Source organism: Pinus tabuliformis, chromosome 4_2, assembly GCF_031772625.1.
Source record: "Pinus tabuliformis cultivar Carrire ecotype Pingquan chromosome 4_2, CPIR1, whole genome shotgun sequence".
Taxonomy (NCBI): Eukaryota; Viridiplantae; Streptophyta; class Pinopsida; order Pinales; family Pinaceae; genus Pinus; species Pinus tabuliformis.
In genome coordinates, this window is record NC_142304.1 from 1,060,203,161 (window position 1) to 1,060,225,837 (window position 22,677).

A 22,677-nucleotide genomic window follows, 5' to 3' on the forward strand; every position below is an offset into this window, starting at 1 on the left:
TATTAGAATCCTCTCCAGATTCACTGTTAATACAAGGGTAAAGGAAATTTTCTAGTTCAAGGCACTAGCCAATACCAACTTTGGTATTTGTGACCCCTTTGTGGGGATGCACCTACCCTGCCCTGTTGGGTTTCTGCCTTGTAACATAGTTCAAGGATCACAAGACTTTCCAATCTTCCTACTCCATCAGACACACTTTATATGCTATACATAGTGAATGGAAAAGAAGCATTATAGAACACACAATTTCACAGAAGGAAGAAAAATCTTAGCCAGTCAATATCAAAATCTTAACCGCTGATTAATAAAGAATAACAAGTAGTGTAATGAATTGTTCCGAGTTATTTATTGACAAGCTATAAAGAATGTAGTGGAATGGAAAATATTACTTAGGCAACCCTTCAATATTTTCTACTAATATGTCCGTGCATGTACATATGAAATTAAGATCATTGTTGAATACATAGTTTCCTTTTCTCTTGCCTCCATTTTGACAAATCAGTGTGAAATCAGTGTCACTTTGAATCTCCTTTCCTGTGTGGATGTTTTGACAAATCAATGTGAAATCAAAGTCACTTTGAATTTCCTTTCCTGCGAGGGATCACATCCACAGTTGATTAGTAAAAGATAATCTACTATATATTATGTTCAAGAAACTGACTGCAATCTACAGTGGAAACGAGACCTCAATTCTTATTCTAAATTTGAATATCTCAGGACAACATAAGAGATAAAAATGCATATGGCCTTAGTAGCTAGAAAACAATCACTCCATCATTACAATACCACCTAGATTTCGGCACTTAATCTAAATAATGGCACTAGTTGCAGTGCTTATTTGCATTAACACCATGGAAAAGCAACAACAATGTTTCAAAGCACACTTACTGGACAAGTTGTAACGTTCCGAGAATATTTAATGATAGCATCTGAACCTCGTAGCTAAGGTGGGGAAACTAGGGAACCCAAATCTTGGAAGATATCTCATACCAAATCTGAGAAAAAAAATAAAAAAGGGAAAATATCAAAATCTATAAATCAAGCAATGAATTGTTTACAAATCAAATACAATTCCTTTAACTAACAGTTAAATCGTGGTGATATATTTAAATATTTAGTAAGAGGGGAACTTCAAACCATGGAATATTACCTTTGTCATTACTGTCATCCCTCAATGACTGAGATTACAAATCAATACTTATGGAAAGATTGTAAGAAATTCTATGAAATAGTAAAACATAACCTCTATTTTCAAGCAACAAAATCAGGACATTGTTACATCAAGAGCCATAATTGATACATAATTAATGAATCAAGTCCTTGTATGGCACAGGATTGTTTCACAACCTCTATTTTCTCAATAACAAAATCAAGACATTGTATGTGGTTATTGCTAAAAGGAAACTGCGTTCTAATTTGGAAGAGGATCTTATCAAAAGACATGGATTTATTCAAAGCTACAAAGCCTAATGGGTTACTGAAAAATAAGTTGGAATATGGGATCATGATACTTAAATTGAAAAAATATGCTTTCCTTTTAGAAACATTACAGTTATACAATGTTTTTTGAAAGCATTAGAATTTGAAATTGGGTCTTTCTATCAAGACAAATTTTCATTAACAGAATGTACTTTCCTACCTGAAACATTGTAGATATCCAAGAAAAACTTGAAAAGCATAAGAGAACTTAGCATAATGTACTTTCTCTCCTTCGTTAACATTCTTAAAGAGTTGAGGTTCCCCAAGTCATTAGGTAACTTTCGAAGGAAATGACAGTTAGTAATAGTCCAATTCACAACTGAAGATGTGTCACAAATATGAGGGGGCATCTACTCCAAATCACAAAAGTGCTCCAGGTTAAAATCTAGCATTATTGGAAGCTTAATGCTCGACTGGGTGTTATTGAACCCAAGCATTTTTCCAATCTTCACTAAAAGCTTAAAGATAGCTTCTCTAAGTTCTACATGACTTTACTATGCTCTTGAAGTGGGGGCACATGCAGCCTATCCAAGTGAATATTCTTAAACTAAGTGAAGATAAGGCTGATAGATCATTCAGTGTGGATCTCTTTAACCCATAATTGAATACTATGTCTCTCTTGAACCCATAATTGAATACTATTAAGACTTTCAAATTTTTCATGGAACTCAAAAATGTTGGAAGAAAGTATTTGCTTCCAGAAAAGAGTAAAACTAAAGCCTCTACTTGAGGACAATTGATGTCACACCACTAATACTTCTCCATGGAATCTGTATAGGTAAACTACAAATGCAGAATTCCATTAGAATATTGTGTTTATTGAATACACAAATGAAATCATTGCATTTCTTTAAAATATCTTTTGAAATCAAAATTACCGAAATTACATATCGATAACCTAGTGGGTGTAGGATAAAATTCACCCGCGTCATTCACAGAAAGCATAAGAAAAAACCTAATACTATATATGAACCAAGAAAAATTCAAATTCATCACTTCTAGGGACCTCGTAACCACCCTGCCAATACACAAGTATGTTCCTATTTGCAGTTAGAAAAATTACCCAAATTACAATCTGTTTACTCTAGCCTTGGAAAGTTATAGAAGGATGACTAGTGCAATCAATCCATTTCTTTTAGCCCTGGATTTGTTTAAGTTTAAAACAGAAGTATACAAATATACTTGTCTAATGTCTATGCTTTAACCATTCACTTTAAGATGTTTTTACAATATAATTTCCTAAGTCTATTTAATATCTTCATTATCATAAAAACCAACCTATATCCATCTTAACTCCACATCTACCACTCTTAGGGGGATGAAATCTATTTATGCCTCTGAGCACTTGGTAGACCCAGAATTAAGATGGATCTAAGATGATAGAATTTCCCCTTTAAATAGTCTATGCTCACATGAATACCATGGTATTACCATGGGTCAATACCATGGGTTATCATAAACCTGGAGCTTAAAAATTACTATTAGTAATTTATAAAATTTAATAAAATTAATAGTTGATTTTTATTTTATTTTTTATTTTAACCAAGCTAAAATGTTTAACATACATTAAATTACAACATCCATTTTTACTCTTGATCCACCAAGCCCCAATAGGGATCAAATATTTTTTCACTCTATGCTAGTTTGCATATCACGATATTTGATACCTCTCGGTAGTAGATCTAGAGTAAAGATGGATCTATGTTGGTTTAATTCCCCCATTTAAATAGGCTACATTCCAGGTGAATACCATGGGTCAATACCATGTGCCATTTTTATTTTTATTAATACTAATATTAGGGTTAATAATGTTTTTTTACATGGTATTAATAATAATCTAGCCCATGGTATTTGTCCCATAGTATTTTGCCCATAGGTTTCACCTAAATATAACGCATTTTTTGAGAGTTCGTAAATACCTCTCGTTTATTTATATTTTTATTAATTTACCATACCTCTTTTACACATATGGTATTTGGCCCATAGGATTCACTTAAATAAAACCTATTTTTTTAGCCTTCATAAATAGAATGAGGGTTATGGACTAAATATAAAAAGAGGTTTTATTTATTTACCATACGTCTAGTTTATTTATATTTTTATTTCTTTACCATACCTTTTGAGTAAGTATAAAAAGACGTTTTATTTATTTAGGATACCTCCACTTTACTTATATTTTTATTTGTTTACACCCTTGCATGTATATAAGGTGACTTATGGAGTAAATATAAAAAAGGTTTTATTTATTTAAACCATACCTCTCATTTATTTATATTTTTATTAATTTACCATACCTCTTTTATAAATATGGTATTTGGCCCATAGGATTCACTTAAATAAAACCTATTATTGAAAATTAGGGCGAATGGAAGGTTGTAACTCCTAATTTCAAGGGCTAAATTTACCTTTTTTACCCTCTCCCTTAAAATAAGGTGGGCTATTTGAGGTGATTTGTAAAAATGTACTATGATACAAAATATTCGCCCACTAAAAATTTAAAACCCCTTAATTTCCCCAAAGGGCAAACGTTCGCCCCTAAAATTTTCCATGCTCTCAAGTGACATCAAAACTTAAGAATCACAAACAAGTGTTCTCGGTGTAGGAATTTACAGGGTAAGTTCCTCAGATAAAATACCAAAGGACACAACTCAGAAACAGATCACAGATCAATACACCAGTATTCTTGACGTGGTTAAAGCCCTCAAAGAGGGAAACAGTCCACGACCTGAGCCAATGCGGCCAATTCAGGCAATTTATTAATAAAAGAAATAAAATTTACATAAGCTTCTCTCATGAATGGTCACCCTACAAATGACCCTCCATGCTCTTTAAATAGAGATCACAGACCAATTGGGTGTTAAGCCACAAATCAAGTGTTGGTAATACCGAGGAGAGAATGAACTATCAGATCACTTCATGTCTAGGACATATCGTGACCATCAGATTGTGAGTTACAAAAGTACATAGTAAAATAACACACTTTACCTAACTCTACACTAGACCAAGTTATACTTAACTATTTCCTATGTGTCGGAATATCCTAACATCCCCCCTTAAGAACAAATTGGGATAGAATTGAAAGATGTACAAATATGACACAATAGGAGAAGGAAGGAGGCATTAGAGCCTATCCCCCCTTAGCGACAACCTCCTGAACTCACACCATAAATCGAAGTTTAGTAAACTTCGCCTCTGTGAGACCCTTTGTAAAGATGTTTGCAACTTGATCATCTGTTGAACAATATTGCACTTCAAGAGCATGGTCATGAATGAGCTTTCTGATGAAGTGAATGTGTAGTTCAATGTGTTTGTTGCGCTGATGTTGGACTGGATCTTTGCATAGTTGAATGGAACTTTGATTATCACACCAAAGTGTAGTTGGATGCTGCTACTGAAAACCAAACTCTGACAGGATCTAATGAAGCCACATGGCTTCCTTACTAGCTTCTACGACACCACGATACTCTGCTTCTACTGAAGAAAGAGAGATGGCACTTTGTTTCTTGCAAGCTCATGTAATAGGTCCAGAACCAAGAGTGAAGACATAAATGGCAGTAGACTTCTGGTCATCAGGATCACCAGCCCAATCGAAATCAGTGAAACCAACCAATAGAGGAGATGCTTCTGCACTATAATGAATCCCAAATTGAACTGTACCTCGAACATAACGAAGTATTATTTTAGCTACTTTCCAATGACTTTCATGTGGGTTTTTCATAAACCGAGACATAAGGCCAACAGTAAAGGAAAGGTCAAGATGAGTATGGGTCAGATGCAAAATTTTTCCTACAAGTTGACACTATAAGGTAGTAGCTTCAACTTCAAGGGAAGTACAAGTGACTGAATGTTTGGCTCTAAACTGAAAAGGAGAAGGGGCTAGCTTACAGTTTTCCATGTGAAAATGGCATAGAAGATCACAGGCATACTTGGACTGGGAAAGGGAAATAACTTCTTTGGATTGCAAGATTTGAAGACCAAGAAAATAATGCAAGTGTTCTAAGTCTGTCATTTCAAACTTATTTTTAAGGGTGGAATTCTCATAGTTTATAAGGTTGGGATCACTACCAGTAAGGATAATATCATCAACATAAAGAAGAAGAATGATAAGAGACTTTCCCACTTTCTTGGTGTAGACAGTATTGTCAGAATGACACCTAGAAAAGCCAGTATCTAAAAGAAAGCTATCCATTTTGGCATACCAAGCCCGAGGGGCTTGCTTGAGGCCATAAAGGGATTTCTTAAGCCGACATACAAGGCTGGAGTTTGTTTGTATAAAGCCAGTAGGTTGTTCCATATAAATTTCTTCATGCAAGTCCCCATGTAAGAAGACAGATTTAACATCCATCTGATGGACTTCCCATTTGAAAGAGGCAACAAGGGAAAGGACAATGTGGATAGAGTTCATTTTGGCAACAGGGGAGAAGGTTTCGGTATAGTCAATGCCTTCAACTTGTGAAAACCACTTAGCAACAAGAGGAGCTTTATGTTTATCAACTTTTCCATTTGGTCCATACTTGGTTATGTAAACCCATTTGCATCTAACAAGTTTTCGTCCCTTTGGAAGAGGAACAAGATCCCATGTATCATTTGCCAATAATGAACGATATTCTTCATTCATATCTGCGTCCCAATCTAGATGGCCTGAAGCTTCTGCAAAGGTGTCAGGATCGTAATTCGCTGAAGCTTGAGCCGGTAAAGAAAAGGCTCTATCGAACTAAGAACGTGTATGTCGATGATATGTAGGATCACTGACAAGAGCACTCGCTGCATCCCGAGTAGCACGGGCCCATTTTGGAAGCTAAGGAGCTGAAGGAGGATCCTGAGAAGGTGGGGGAGGATTGTCATCCTCATTGTCATCATCTGAAGAAGAAATATTTCCAAAAGTAGAAGGGATAGAGAGAGGTGGCACATCCACCGAACTAGGTTCGTAGGCTGATATATTTTCAAAAAACTTTACATCTCTTCTAATGATAACATTTTTGGACTTAAGTGGAATAAGTCTATATCCTTTGACATCTTCAGAATATCCAACAAAAATACATTTTTCACTCTTAGGTTCTAAAGCTTTATACTTCTCATCTGGAATATGGGCCCATGATTCACTTCCAAATACACGAAAGTGACTTACATCTGGTTTAATTGAGCTCCATGCTTCTTCTGGAGTGATATTCTTTAAAACCTCAGTAGGAGTGTGATTTACTATGTAATTTGCACAGTTAATTGCTTCTGCCCAAAAATTAAGACTAAGTCCTTTAGATTGAAGCACACAATTAGCCATTTCCTTTAAGGTGTGATTTTCCTTTCAGCTACACCATTTTGTTGTGGAGTATATGGAACAATATGTTGCATTGGAATTCCATTCTCAGTGCAAAAGTTGATGAATTTGTTGTTAACATATTCTCTGCCATTATCAAATCTTAGCTTAAGAATTTGATGTCCATATCGTTTTTCAAAAAAGGCCTTCAAGGCCAAGAACATGTTAAATACTTCACTCTTCTGTTTTAAGAAGTATACCCAAGTGTGTCTAGAGAAATCATCAATGAAAATTAAGAAATACTTGTAGCTAGAGAATGAAACAACTGGAAGTGGACCACATAAATCACTATGCACAAGTTGTAAAGGGGTTGAGGTGTGCCAAGAGGCACGTTTTCTAAAACTATCTCGATGATTTTTTCTGAGTACACATCCGGAATAAACACCATCTCTACAAGATACCATTGGAAGACCTGTCACAATATTTTGTTTACATAGATTCTGAAGGGAGCGATAGTTTAAGTGACAAAATTGCTCATGCCAAAGTTTGCTTACTTCATCATTATGAGCAACAAATACCGAGGGAATATTTGATGACCCAAATTTGTTAAACTTATACAACCTTGTAGAATCATCAGCAATGCCAGTAGCTAAAATCTGTCTAGGATCTCTTAGGTCCTTAATTACAACATCGTGAGGTGAAAATTCAATGATTTTACATTTGCCTGAATGAGTTATCCGATATACAGATAGAAGGTTGCAGGATAAGGTTGGAACACATAATACTTCATTAAACTGACCATTGTCTAGATGAATAGTTCCAGTCCCTACAACACTAAGAAATCTATCATCACCAACATATATATTTTTGGTGTTACAATCATTTAAAGAAGAAAACATGGCTTTGTTTTTTGCCATGTGATAAGAAGCTCCATAATCAATGAGCCACTCATGAGAATGAGAAGAAGAAGATACAATTAGTGCATAACCAGACCGAGATGCTTGACAACCACATGCAGAAAGTGCTATTCCTGAAGATGAAGTTGAAGAGTGCTCCAAATGCATGTTATGCTTCTTCATTGTTGCTTCCAAGGCTTCTTAAAACATTTGGATTCTAAGTGGCCATCTCGATTACAAAAGTGGCAATGTCTATCAGTCTTCTTCCCTTTGTTTTTATTTGCCTTATCATTTTGTTGAAATGATTTTTCATTTTGAGACCGAACTTTCTTAGGACCCTTGTTTGGTTTAGGACCATTCTTTTTAGGACATTGCTTCTTAGGATTCTTTGAATTTGGTTGTTGTTGGGCGGCTAAGGCTTTCTTAGAAGAGTTTCCAAGATTAAGAATACCAAGATATAAGAGCTTTTGTTGTTCTCTTATTAAAGAATCAAAAAAGGCATCAAAAGAGGGGGACTTGTAGTCTTGTACTTGAGAAATAAGTGCTTCTATTGTAGAATGGAAGGTGGAAACAAACACAGAGTAGGCCAATCCTAACTTAGTAAGAATGGAATAGATAAGGCTACCATATTCTTTCTTAACCTTAACACATTCCAAGAGAATTGTAAGGGTCTTGAATTTGGAAAAAAAATCTTCAATGGAAGAAAAATTATTGGGGTCCAACGTAAGCAACTCAATTTCGAGTTGATGGACTCTAATTTCATTTTTAATTCCAAAAACTTTAGTGAACTATTTCATTGCTTCGTTAGGGGTATCAAGTTCTGCGATATGGAATCTAAGGTCTGGAGAAATGAACATCCCTATCAACCCACGTGCTTGATCTTGCCTATTTTCCCATTTGGCTATCTTATCTTCATCTTTAGGTTTGGTTTCTTGGCCTGAGGCTATTCTGTAAAGACCTTTACTTCTAAGTAAATCCAAAATGTAGGACCACCATTTGTTTACAATCTTGTATTGGTGCAGACTCATACCAGTACGCAGGCTTCTACCTGCAAAAGGTTACAACCTTCTCTCGTTCTCCAACTTCTACTGAAAGGGAGCTACAACCCCCTAGATTTTGTACTAGCCAATATGTTTACTAGTACGTAGGTGCCAACCTACAGAAAACTCCACTCTTTCACCAGGGACCACGTTTCATGAATTTTCAGACTGGATACTCCTGGATCACAACACCACAATCTGAAGGCCACGTTTCATCAAATTTTCACACTGGACCCATCAAAGCTTTTAAACTTAAACTGTATCAACCAATATTCAGTTAATCTGAACAATCAGATCACTGACACCAGAACACTATACTGAACCCAGAACCCTGCATCATCATTCAGAACCAGCTGTAACCTCAAAAATCATGCATTAGAATGTATACGCTACTTGGCTGCACCCAAACTGCGTGTATACGCTACTTCCGTTAATTGAACCTGTGTATACCTTCAAAACTACTGCAAACATAAACTTTTGAATCAAGTCTGTACCAACTATCAATATACTGAATATCTACTGTCAACTTTCAAAGCTTTACACAGGCAGGGACAGAGATCACTTCTTCTCACTTATACAATCAATCAATCAAATGCCATCCTCCTTATGTATTCAGTTTTACATTCAGATCCAGTGTTGCGGGGGAGCGCGCCCCCCCCCCTCGAACCCGCTCCCGAAGCGCGCTCCGGGCCGGAGCGGCTCGGGAGCGGGTCGGGAGCGCGCTCCCCAAATCGCTCCCGGACGGGAGCGATTTTCGGGAGCGCGCTCCCGTAAAAAAATTTGCGCTCCCTGGTCTGTGAGGGAGCGCTTCAGGGAGCGATCGCTCCCGCGCTCCCGGAGCGCTTTTTAATGCCCGGGAGCGATCGGGGAGCGATCGCTCCCTGATCACTCCCGGGCATTAAAAAACGCTCCGGGAGCGAATTTTAAAGAACCAGGAGCGGTTCGGCGGAAAAAAATTCCGCCGAACCCGAAAAAACAAAAAAAATTAACTAATTTTTTTGGTTTATAAGCCCAATGGGCCAAAAAAAAATCATTTCAATGAGATTGAGCTTGAGCTTGAGAGCTGAGGAAGAGCAAAGGAGCAAGGAGCAAGAGCTGAGGAGCAAGGAGCCAGAGCTGAGGAGCGAGGAGCAAGTGCCAAGGAGCGAGGAGGAAGCTTGCAGAGGTAAGTAACTTAATCATTGAGTTAGTTTAGCTGGTTAGGTAGTTAATTTGGTTAGTTTCATTTACCTGTTTGAGTTTAAAGATCATTAATTTAAATTAAATTAATAAATTAAATGAATTAATCCCAATAAACCAAATTAATTTGCAGATTCAAGACTCAAACCCTACAAACATCAAACACGATGGACCTGAGGATTTTTATTGGCATTTTCCTCTTCCTGGTCCCCTTTCTGGTTATTATGGTGGTGGAGAGTAGGAAACAGAGGGGGCCTGAAATTGAAGAGGTGGATGAAGAAGCCGGAGGAAGTCAAATGGGTGAAAACCCCAGTGAGGAGGATGTGGAGGAGGGTGAACATGAGGGTCAAAAAACTAAACAAGACCAAACTCCATTGTGGAAATATGTTCACAGGGCTGAAACAGGGAGAGGGGGTGGAACCACTAAATTTCATTGCCCCCATTGCAACACTGACTATACAGGCTCATACACCCGTGCTAGAAGACACCTCTGCGGGAAAAGGCCATGGGATGGAGAGAAACAAATAGGAATCAAAACTTGTGACAAGGTGTCAACAACAGATAGAGCCAAATACATAAAGGAAGAGGAGGACGCCCAATACAGAGCAAAAAGATCAAGGGGTTTCTTTGAACGAAGCTCACAAAGAACTCCTTCAGCATCCTCCCAAGGCAGTGGATATGGACATGGAGGCACAGGGTCATCATCTTTACGCCATAGAACCATATCAGATTTCCTTGATGAGGGGTGTAGGAATGATGTGGATTCAAAAGTTTACAGGTTCCTCTATGCATGTGGGATACCATTCAATGTTCTACGCTCACCTTATTGGCACGAAATGGTTTCTGCCATAAATGATGCCCTAAAGGATACAAGAGCCCTGGGTATGACAAGGCAAGAACTGTTGGCCTTGATCATGAAAAAGCAAAAATATCACATTCTTTGAATAAAATGACAAGTTCTTGGACTGACAATGGGGTGTCCATTGTATCTAATGGATGGACAAATGTAAAAGGCAAGCCATTGATAAGTGTTCTTGCCGTGTCTGTTAGTGGTCCCATCTTTCTAGCTGCACATGATTACTCAGACAAGTTCAAGACCGCTATCAACATTGCAGAAGCATTGCTTGAAACAATTGAGCGTATTGGCCCATACAATGTCATCCAAGTCATCACTGATAATGCTCCTAATTGTAAGGCAGCGGGAGCAATTATTGAGGATAAATACCCGAACATATTTTGGTCTGGATGTTTGGTTCACACATTGAACCTTCTGTTGCATGATATTGTCAAAAACAAAAATGAACAATACCAATGGATTGGTGATTTGTACAAGAAAGGAAAAAAAATGATAAAATTTATTACAAATCATAGCAATACCCATGGCCTTTTCCGCAGTCACTCGAGATTGGAGTTGCTGAAGATTGCGAGGACTAGATTTGGTAGCTATTACGTCACCTTCAGGCGCCTTTTGAAGGTAAGAGAGGCATTAGCTAGCATGGTATCAAGTCCACATTGGCAGGTGTTAAAGGAAAGGGCTACAAATGTAGCTGACATTGCAGGTTTTGAAATGGTGGAGGAGGCCGCTCTTGATGGGCAGTTTTGGACAACTGTGAGACAGGTATTGGATTTCACCAAGCCAATTTATAACATGATTCGGTTTGCAGATACAGACAAACCAGTGATTGGCGAGGTGTATGAGCAAATGGATACCATGTTGGGGGAAATAAAAGACATTGTTCATAACAAAGATCCCGACCTGTACAAACTGATTCACGATTGTGTGTGTGAACGGTGGAATAGGCTTAACCTTCCACTACATTGCTTGGCGTATATCCTTACGCCAAAATACTACTCAGATTCTTGGTTGGGCAAACCTGCAGCAGGGGGTGGTGTTAGGACCAAACCCCATTTAGATCGAGAGGTAACTAGAGGATATCTGGAAGCATTAGAAAAGTTGGTGCCTGACAGGGAGGAATGTGCAGCTGTGCGCCTTGAAATAGGCAGATACTTCACTGGCAGTGGTTTGTATGGTAACTTCCATGCAATGGATGAAAAAGATAAATTTGATTCTCTCACATGGTGGGAAACATATGGCGGCCACGGACTTTTGCGAAAATTGGCAATAAAAGTTCTTTCACAGGTTGTAAATTCTTCTTCTGCAGAGAGGTGTTGGAGCACCTACAGTTATATACATAATGTGAAAAGAAACAGGCTCAACGAAAACCGAGCAGAAAGCTTGGTTTATGTGCACTACAACTTGAGGTTGTTGAGCCATTACTATGATCGGGCTAATGAAGATCCCACATATAAAATTTGGGACAATCACCCTGAGGACGACAATTTGGAGGATGGCATTCTACATATGGAAGAACTAGAAGAGGAGCTTGTACGGGATGAAGATGAAGCAGCTGCAGCAACCATGCCACCTCCACCTCCACCATCCAGTAGCAGTTCTCGAGGCCTGAGTCTTGTTCCATTGCTGTCGCCACCTCCATCGACACCCTCGCGTGGAGGCTCTAGTTCTGGTCGTCGGTCTGGGCGGGAGACTCCTAGAAGACCACCAAGACCTACTTATACTCCTGGAGACTCTCGTGGCAAGGGCCACTTGTAGATTTACAGTTTACTTGTCTTTTTTAGTTTCTATTAGACTTGTCACTTTAGTTTTCATAACTGTTCAGTGTTGAGTTTTGAGTCCTTGACTCTTGACTCTTGACTCTTTCATATCATTATGACATTATGATATTTTTTGTAAACATTATATCACTGTGACAATGAAAATTTGAAGTTTGAAGTTGGGCCTTGGCAATTATAACTCATTGGTAATGATTGTGAATTATGAATATGATGCTTTGTGAAAGACTAAAGTTGTTTCATTTCATCTCATTATTCATGTTTCATTTTATAAATTTTTAACATTTCATATCATGTTAACAGTTAGAAGTTAGGACTTAGAAATATCTTCGATATTACTTCTTGTAATGGTTAAACTTGGCTTACAAGTACAACTTGTTACTTTGGTGATCAATGATGATAAATTTTATTGAATTTTCAATTCTGAAAGCTTTCAACTTCAATGTATCAACTTCATGTTATGTTGCAGTTGTAATATGTATTTTACTAACTTGTGGACATGGTTGATGACGATTATAATTTCTAGATGATTGATGTGATATATGGTTCAATGATCAATTTATGTTTTTTATGTCTATTTCATCATTCTACATGTTTTTGTTGACATATATGTATCAAAAATTAAAAAATATAAAAAATATATATATTTTTTAAAAATCGCTCCCCGATTCGCTCCCAAACCGGGAGCTTCTGAAAATGGTCGCTCCCGCTCCCGCTTCCGCTCCCGCTCCCCGCTCCCGCTCCCGCTCCCAAGTAACATTGTTTAGATCTAAGAAGACTTCATTGACAGACATCAATAAAACAACAGAATTTGATCAGATAGTTCAGTCAGATTTGAAAAAGAAGCTTTTCTTTTGTATACGCTACTTGAAAGAACCGAACCTGCGTGTATACGCTCTTTGGAAGAGATGAACCTGCGTACAGATTTGCAAATATTGACTTAGAACTTTGCGGCAATTCCAGACTTCAGACAAACCCAGATCTTGATAGATAATGAGTAAAATAGGCACAAAACATCAGATCTAGTTTCAACCAATATCAGATCATTCAAGAATAAGTCATTTCAAGTCTCATGATTCCTGATCCAATATTAAACTCAAGGTGCACATGAATATTTCAGATCTAGTCCCAAACATAACCCTGCAACGTAAAATATACTTCAGATAGAAGTATTCCTTAGAATATTATTGCTTGCACACTTTGGCCTAATGACCTTTTCCTCCTTATATACTCTTAGGCCCTTCTCAATACCTTGGACTAAAACCACTTAGGACCAATACCTTGGACCCAATACCTAGGGTCAATACCTTGGACCAAATGCCTCGGACCAATTACCTTGGACCAAAATACCTTGGATCAAATACCTTGGACCAAAAACTTGGTTTTCCAACATGTACGCGCTTTTTTTCCTATGAAAGTGCGTGTATACGTTATACGCTACTTTTGTTCTGTTAAACTGCGTGTATACGTGCCTTGGACAAAGTGAACCAACATGTACCTCTCTTTTTTCATTCTTTGGAGTTTGATCTGTAATCCTTTGCTATTGACTTGTTGCACTATGAACTTTTATCTGAGTGAGTTGCCATCAAGGACAACACCTGTATCATAATGCCAACATCTTCTGGTGTTACTGAATGTGGCTTCAGTGTAACATCCTGGAGCGTTATTTTCTTCTTCCTGTAGGAAAATGTTAAAAACTTCGTTTTCATATTTAAGATGAAGGATCTTAGAGTTTCCATCCAGGGTGAACCCGAAATAATGTCACCTTGATTGCTCCGTAGGGTTTGAACTGAGAATTGTGATTTAAATGTATAATCCTCAATGTTTAACTTTAAATTGGTTATGTCATATTTTTTGTTGCCAAAACAGTCTAATTTTTCGATTATATTCAACTCTGGAATCACTAATTGGTTTGTGGTTTTAGGCGTTATATAATTTTTATCTTCAGCAAGTGAGATAACAATAGGGACGTATTTTCCCTCAGTAGACCCTTTAATTCTAAATAGCATTGAAGCATAATTACGTGAAGTTTCCGGAAATCTTCTTTCCTTCAATTTTGAATTAGATTCCATTTGCATTTATCGAGGTGAACTTAGGTTTTTTTTTTTTTTTTTAAAGTAGCCCCTTTAAGTATATATAAACTTATATAAAAGTCTATGTTATGTATATCACCCTTTTTCAAAAGAAAAACTCTTTGAATTTTCCCCTTTAAAAAAACCTTCAAGTACCTTTTCACCTTTTAATATAAAAGGTTTTATAATGGTCTCTTTTAACTGTAATCTTATAATAATAATACTTTATAGAAAATGTTGACCTTCTTTTTGGAATTGTTCCTTTTACACCCCTTTTTTTTCAACATATATATATCAACTTTTTATTATTTTCTTCCCGTGCTTTTTTTTCAAAACATTATTATATCTAGTTTTGCTTCTCCTTTATGAACATAGAGTTAACCTCTTTATAATTTTGAATTGTGTTGGGACTTCCTTTCCTTCTTATAATTTTGATTTTAAAAGATATGTTTCTCCACTTCCTTTTTGTATTTAATATTAAGGTACTTTTCTCCACGTCCTTCTTGCAATTAACAATTAGTTTGATAAGCAACTTTAATTTGGGGGGCATGATTAAAATTTGGAAAGTTTTGACTATACAAATTGAATAATTGTGTACGATATGGAAATAATGAATTCGTCAATTCTTTTTTTTTACTCCCTTTGTACACTATACAGGCCTGACGGTGTTTTCTCCTTTTGTTGCCAAAGAGCAGATAGAAGAACAACAAGAAGGTTGTGAATAGACTTTACTAGTTCGAACCTGTAACCTTGGTGACACAAACGAATTTGATGTTTGATGTTTTGTAATGGTGGGTTGATTGGCGGAAATGTTGTGGTTGTCGACGACGAAAAGAAACAACAGAATGTGCCTGTAGCGGAAGGGTGGCTTGTTAGTGATAGAGGATGACTGTGGAAAGCGGCAGACGACCAACGATGAGAGTAGTAGACAGGGAATGAGACTGCAGTATTTAACGACAAGATGGATGGAAGCGTAGCGCAAGGAGCTACTGCAGGTCGTTGACAGTGTGAACAATCAGACGACTGGGCAGATTGTAGATACAACTAGTGGTTAGCGGTGGCCTATCGGGTGGCTGGTCTGTTGGCTGCGGTGGTGAGCCAATCGGTTGTCGACTGTGCCTTTTTATATTTTTTTAAAACCCTTATCTCGTCTGCTGTAGGTGGCTGGTCGATGGTTGAGACAACAGAGGCAGCGATGTTCATTGGCAGGGCTAGAGCGTAAGTTTGCTGCGGCAATGTGCCAAGGTAGTCTGGTCGTTGAACGATGTAAGGGTTGGTTGTATTTGGCTGCGGTTGCGTTTTGATTGAAAATTTGTTTTATTATTGTTTATTTGTTTTTTTTTTTAAGAATATTTTTTCTATATGATTTTTTTTTTAATATAATATTTGTTTTTATATGATTTGTTTTTCTGTTTATTTCTGATTTTATATGTAGTTCTCTCTTCTCCTTTTTTATATGATTTTTTATTTTTATTTTTTATTTTTTTTTAAATATCTAATTTTATATATATATATATATATATATTTTTAATGGCCAAAAGCTTGAACGACGATATGGAGAACCTCCAAATGTTTGTGGCAAACGCTTCAACGGCAACAAAGTTGACGAATTTCAACGGTCAAAGACCTGGATCGGAGAACGAAGCTCTTGTGCAGTGGTTGAGCGGCCAGAGGATTGAACGAATTTGATACCAAATGGAACGAACAAAGTTCGTTCTTGAGATTAAATACTCCAGAAGACTTGGAATATGTAGATCTCCATTTAGGATACAAGAATATATATTAAAATGTATGAATAAGAATGATGTTACAATTGGGAGTGAGGGTCCTATATATATAGCTAGGTAAGTACCCTTTCACGAACAGTCATGTCTATAGAGACATGCCTCTTTGTTTAACTAATTATTATTTAATTACATATTATTATGATTATTATTTGTTATGTATATTTATTACTTTTACATAAATTATATTCATAACAATTTCCTTAGGGTTTGTGCAAGGAATTAGGGAAGCGGGATCAGGGTTCTTGCAAGGTGTTTCAACTTAGGACAAGTAGGGAAGAACATGATTGTTTTTCTATTGAAACAGGGTTGTATTGTAAGAGATATATTGCTCAAAATTCTATCAATAAAATTCTCAAACAAGTAGAGAGTTTTCCCAGTTGGGTTACCTGGAAAATATTGTGTTTTTGTCATTGTGTGACTGTGTTTATTTCTGTTCCTATTCCACTGCAAATAAGTAGAGAAAATTGCGTGTCTTGGGTTACAAGTTATTTTCAAATTTCTTCATTCAAATAGAGCAGAATTTTCGTGGATATTCTACATGGCATTAGAGCGTGAATAAACACATTCATCACAAGTGCGAATTCATCATAGAAGAAGGATATCTGTTTTGGGTTCTTTCTGTGCTTGAAGAAGGCCGAGTTTAGGGCAGTTGCAAGCAAACGTTGAGGGCAGATCTATGCATAGTCTTGGGTGCCAATTCTCTCAAGAATTGGCCGCAGGTTCTGTGCAATTTTTGGGAAGAGGTCGAGCTCCTGTAGCCTAGTGTTGGAGGGCCACAAGGTCTAACTAGGATCTGGAACTAGGGCCGAGTAAGTCTCAAGATCAGAGTACAACTAGGGCTAGGTAGAAGAGAGGGCCGGGTAGTTCTGAAGGTGGTTTGGAGGCCGAATAGGAGTGTTGTAGCAGCCGCTACAGGTAGACTTAACCAGGGTTGTAATTCCCAGAAGCTGGTGCACAGGACGAGGTGTTTAAGAGATGGAAAAAAGTCTTCTTTCAAGAGGTATATATGTCCTTCCATGTTGATGGTTTGCTAGAAGGTGGCAGCTTGAGAGCAGATTGGAGGGCTACTAGAAGGTGTCTATTGAGCCCTAAGTTTAGTCCTTGTGAAGGACTACAAGATTGATAGGAGGGGCAGAACTATTGGGGTCGAACTTTGAAGGACTAAAGGGTAGCCAAGAGGGCTAGTGAATCAGCCCTAGTTCACAAGTGTTGGAGAACTCTCTAAGTAAGTAGAATGGTGTTCCAAGGGTTGAGAGCAGATCATTGTTTAGAAGGAGCATACAACTTGGTTCCATGGAAAGGGAGGATCATGATAGTTTTGGAGGGTAATGGGGTGAGAGAATTTGTGAAGCAGGCTATACCACCACGACAAGATCCCCAACAGTTGACCCAACATACTAAGAATGATATCAAGGCAAGGAGGATTATTCTAGAAGGGGTCAAAGGTCATATAGTTCCTCATATCCATGAGAAGAAGACAACATATGAGATGTATCAAGCCATCTTACAATTATTATCAGATTTCTAATGATACTAGGAAGCTTGCTCTTAATGAGAAGCTAAGGAGTAATTGATGAGCAAGGATGAGCCCATCGTCACGTATTTTTCAATGTTCACTCAGGTACGAGATGAGCTAGGTGGTGTGGGTGTGATTGTACCAAAGCATGACCTTGTGAGTTTTTCTCTTCTAGGACTTCACAAGTCTTGGTGGGGTTTCCAGGATGCTGTTAGTGGCAGGGAGAATTTTCCCAGTTGGGAAAGGTTATGGGCTAAGTATATTCAGGAGGAGATCTAGAGAGGGACTAGAGATGTAGATTGGTTATGACAATGGACGAGGAAAACCTTGCCTTGGAAGCAGGCAAGGCCAAGGGCAAGAAGGGCCAAGGAGAGGCCGAGTCTAGTCAAAAGGGAAAGAAGAAGGATCTATGTAAGATCAAGTGCTTCCATTTCCATGAGTTTGGACACCATTCCACTAAGTCTCCTAAGCGGAAGAAGGAGTCCAGTAAGGATCATGTAGTTGCATCAACGGAGGTAGATGCATTTTCTGCCCAATTTGAGAAAGATTTCTCATCATATAACAATATATGGTATATTGATTTAGGAGCATCCTTCCACATGACCAGAAACAGGAAGAGTTTCAGCCACCTGAAGGAGAAGGACATGCGGTTTCAGATTGAGCTAAGAGATGATGGTCAGTATGCAGCTAGAGGAGTTGGTACTGTCAGTTTTAAGAGGGATTCATGTAATCCCCTTCATGTCAAAGATGTTCTCTATGTTCCAGGATTGAGGCAGGAACTTGTTTTGGTAGGTACCCTTGAGGACAAGGGTTATGATGTCATCTTCAACAGAGGTAAGTATTCCCTCCAACACTTATCTTCTGGATGTAAGAAGCAGATAGGTGTGAGGGTGAAGAATCTCTACAAGTTGCAGGTAGAGACAGGTGTAGCCTTGAGCAACAAGGCAAGGAGACCGCAAAGTAGAGAAGTGGTGGTTGAGCGAGAGCAGGATAGAGCTCTCAAGATGGAGTCTTAGCTAGTATCTCAGTTTGAGTCTAACCTAGTTGGGAGTTGGGCCGACCAACAAGATGATGAGGATCATAGACCAGGGTGAGTGGAGGCAGCTACTCAGTCTGTGACTCCTAGGATAAGGAGAGTTTGAGCCAAGTGGGCAGAGGATTTGTTTAAGGGAGATCAGGAGAGATATTCTAGTATCACCTTCAGCCAGAGGAAGCAACCACAGAGGTACACAGGGTACATGGCACTTATGACTGAGGCGATAGACTTGCAAAGCATGATGGGAAAGAATAGGTCTTCTGATCAGGTTTTGCAGAAGAAAGCAGGGAAGTCTTTTAGTTTAGAGGGAGCAACTGCAACATCAAAGGATGTGGTAGTATTGGAGACAGATCCAGGTGGACGAGGTTCTTCGATAAGCACCTTCCTCGCTAAGAGGGAGTGTTGAAAATAGTAGCGAGAAAGGTCCTTTGACTTGTGCCTTAGTCAAAGAGATCACAACCAATATTTTTCCTTAGCATGTACGAGTTCTTTAAAGTTAGGGTGAGTTCCTAAAAATTAGGACAGTTCATGAAGCAGTTTGACTGATATGCAGGAGCGGAAGGCTCAGTTTGTTGTCTTCTAGTGTGAGTTAGAATTGGAAAAGACAAGTGATTGAGTCTCAAGTTCTAATTTAAGACTAGACAAGTTGCATGAGTCAGTTGGACTTAGTTAACTCAACAATCACAAGTGCGATTTCCATAAATAAAACTTGCGAGATTTAGCTAATGCGAATTGCTTATAAGGAGGATGAAGGCACAAAATTGATCAATTGTTTTGTGAACACGAGTTGGTGAGACAAGGCAATAGAAAGCACGAGTTTGTGTGCAGAAACTTGTGTGGGAAGGGTGTACTAAGGAGAAACCTGTGTGTAGTTGATAGAAGAGAATATCCTTGGGGTTTGCGCACTGGAAATAGGGAAGCAGGATCAGGGTTCATGCAAGGTGTTTCAGCTTAGGACAAGCAGGGAAGAACATGACTGTTTTTCTATTGAAACAAGGTTGTATTGTAAGAGATTTATTGCTCAAAATTCTATCAATAAAATTCTCAAACACGCAGAGTGTTTTCCCAGTTGGGTTCCCTGGAAAATATTGTGTTTTTGGTACTGTGTGACTGTTTATTTCTATTGCTATTCTGCTGCAAATAAGTAGAGAAAATTCTGTGTCTTGGGGTACAAGTTAGTTTCAGATTTGTTCATTCAAGCAGAGCAGAATTTTTGTGGATATTCTACAGAAACTAACATGATTTATCAGAGCAATTTATTTTAGACATGGAAAGAGGAGAGTTATAATCATTTTCCTTTTTAAAATCCAGCAGCCATTTTAACCGCACCACTAACTTCTCCACAAAGAAAGATACTTAGCTTGGTAGGACATTCCCAGTTTGGATAGGGATTTTTTTTTTCCAATTGAAAGTGAATCTTCCACGAGCTAGATAGAAATAATTATATGCGGTCCGACTTTCACAGGGTAGAGCAGTCCATGAAGGGTGAATTCATAACAGCCTGCTTGTAGTGTCCATGACGTGCATTACTTGAGCACATGTCCTCGGGGAGGTTGGAACCGAGGGGGGTAACTTGAAAAGGCAAACCACAAACCATGGGTGGATTGGGGAATTAAAGAAAAACATAACAACTATTTCAAAATTTAAATCCCAGCAGAGTATATCCCATCTTGATTACTGTCTTTAGCGTGAAATGAAATGTGCAGGAATATTCAGAAACAGTTTATTTTCGTGGCAAGAATATTTCAATACAATTGATAGGTGGCATGCCTGTTATAACAGATTGTGAACCACAACTCACTGTCATCTAAATGACACCTGCCTTCTGGAATCTGACTCCTAATACATTTTTATTTCACATACACAACACACTAATACTCGTGGACAGCGCACTCAACTGAATGTCACTGGGGGTGGATGTTGGAGCTGTATCTACAACATTTAATTCTATTTGTCTATGTTTTGTCACTAATTTATAGGGGATGTCTGACCTTATGAACATTTGACTAAATGAACAGTCTTACCTTTATCCTTGTGTTTCAACAATTGCTGTGTGATACTAATCCTAACAAGATGTAGCAAAATAGCAATTGTAAAATTTTCTTGTGAACATTACTGATTAGAAAGCATTGCTGCAGGCATTATATTGATTGTCTATGAGCAATATTGTAACCATCTTAATTTTGCTAGCTAGAAAACAGCTATAGACTAAATGTCTGTGTCTGAATATGCACACTGTTGGAACAGGTGAGTGGAAGTCTTCTACCAGCTTCTGTAATATCTGTATACTGTGCATACTTGTGCTACGGTGGACTTTCAAGTGAACCTAGGGATTATACATGCAATGGGCTTCATAATCATACAGCAGCTGTTTCTACTGGTACTCTCATTCTTGGGATGCTGACAACAGTTCTGTCAGTGGTCTACTCTGCTGTTCGTGCTGGATCCTCAACTACATTTCTTTCACCCCCAACATCTCCACGCAGAGGTATTATTATCGTGATGCTCATGATACTGCTTTTCGAGAAATACAGCCTGATCACCTTGCCGCTTGCCACTAGAACACACTCCTGTCGGCTCTGCATAGATACTTGTTTCATTATGACTGTGCCCAAATTTCTGTAGTTGCAATGGTGTAGATAAAAAAGTTTGCAGCCCTGACAAATCATTGCATTGTTTATTTAATAAAGGTGTGTGCTTGGCAACTTCATTTGCAGGTTCTGAGAAGCCTTTGCTACAATCTAAAGATGTAGAGGAAGGACAGAAGGATGAAAAGAAGGATGAAAAGAATGATGAGGGACGCCCTGTCACCTATTCCTATACCTTTTTCCATTTGATTTTCGCTCTTGCCAGCATGTACTCTGCAATGCTTCTCACTGGTTGGACAAGCTCAACTAAGGACTCTGAGGAACTTGTTGACGTAGGTTGGTCTTCTGTTTGGGTCCGTATTTGCACAGAGTGGATTACTGCAGCATTGTATGTTTGGACTCTACTTGCTCCTATTTTTTTCCCAGATCGTGAGTTCTGATTTCTTTGTTGAAAATGTTCACTTGAATTGGTTAATATCCCAACGGCTTAGAGTCAATAAGTGGACATGAAATACAGTCGGCTGTCTTATCAGTCGACACTCATGAAACATTCGACACTCATGAAACATCAGACATGACATGGTATTGAGTCTGAGGTGTACAGTATCCTGGGCTTTGTTTCATATTCTTAATCTTCAAAAGTATTTAAGGTTTGTATATATACTTTTAACTCTTATAATGAAGTTTGTGATAAAAAAACTTAAAACTTGAGATCTTTTTTCTTCTCCTAGTTTCTAGTAATCCTGCTTTTTCAAAGTTGTCATTGTCATTAATGCGGACTTGATTTCAATGTCTGTCTTTTAAAAACCAAAACAACTGCCATACTGGTATCCCATGAAAACTCTGAAGTTTACCCTTCCATTTGTACGGAAAGTAGGCCAATTTTTTTTATTGATTTTAAGAGGCAGATGCCCCAAACAGCAACCTACTTTCACCGGGCATGTTCACAGTTACACAAAGATACTATATCAAAACCTTCCAAGATGTTACTTACAATCTCTTCCTCTCCAAGATGTAGCTTACAATATTTTCTTCTAAATCAAGAATGTATATTACCAAAAGTTTCTTGTACATGATTAAGATTTGTCTTTTATTCCTTATAGTTGAAATTGCTTATCTATCTACATGAAAGTGTTTTCTCAAGATGCACCAGTCATTCAACGTGTTTTCAAGGGCATTGTTCTCTGGAAACCTTCACG

General features: G+C 38.0%; 2 protein-coding genes across 2 annotated transcripts; both read left to right on the top strand.

The window, feature by feature from the left end:
- Window positions 1-18,165: 18,165 nt before the first annotated feature.
- LOC149173260 (uncharacterized) lies at window positions 18,166-21,084 on the top strand. The gene is made up of 2 exons (XM_089426635.1): window positions 18,166-18,688; window positions 21,029-21,084. The coding sequence occupies exons 1-2, from the start codon at window positions 18,166-18,168 to the stop codon at window positions 21,082-21,084; spliced, it is 579 nt and encodes a 192-aa protein (XP_089282761.1).
- Window positions 21,085-21,117: 33 nt separating this feature from the next.
- On the top strand, window positions 21,118-22,007 carry LOC149173261 (uncharacterized). Its single transcript, XM_089427896.1, has 2 exons — window positions 21,118-21,378; window positions 21,608-22,007. The coding sequence occupies exons 1-2, from the start codon at window positions 21,288-21,290 to the stop codon at window positions 21,916-21,918; spliced, it is 402 nt and encodes a 133-aa protein (XP_089284022.1). The 5' UTR covers window positions 21,118-21,287; the 3' UTR covers window positions 21,919-22,007.
- Window positions 22,008-22,677: the final 670 nt, after the last annotated feature.

What these genes read in the sequence shown, in the direction of transcription:
- LOC149173260 (XM_089426635.1), top strand. Translation starts at nt 18,166, where the DNA reads ATGGACGAGGAAAACCTTGCCTTGGAAGCAGGCAAGGCCAAGGGCAAG. An exon ending in TGATGTCATCTTCAACAGAG is followed by an intron (nt 18,689 to 21,028) that starts GTAAGTATTCCC and finishes GCATTGCTGCAG; the next exon opens with GCATTATATTGATTGTCTAT.
- LOC149173261 (XM_089427896.1), top strand. Translation starts at nt 21,288, where the DNA reads ATGCTGACAACAGTTCTGTCAGTGGTCTACTCTGCTGTTCGTGCTGGA. An exon ending in CCCAACATCTCCACGCAGAG is followed by an intron (nt 21,379 to 21,607) that starts GTATTATTATCG and finishes CTTCATTTGCAG; the next exon opens with GTTCTGAGAAGCCTTTGCTA.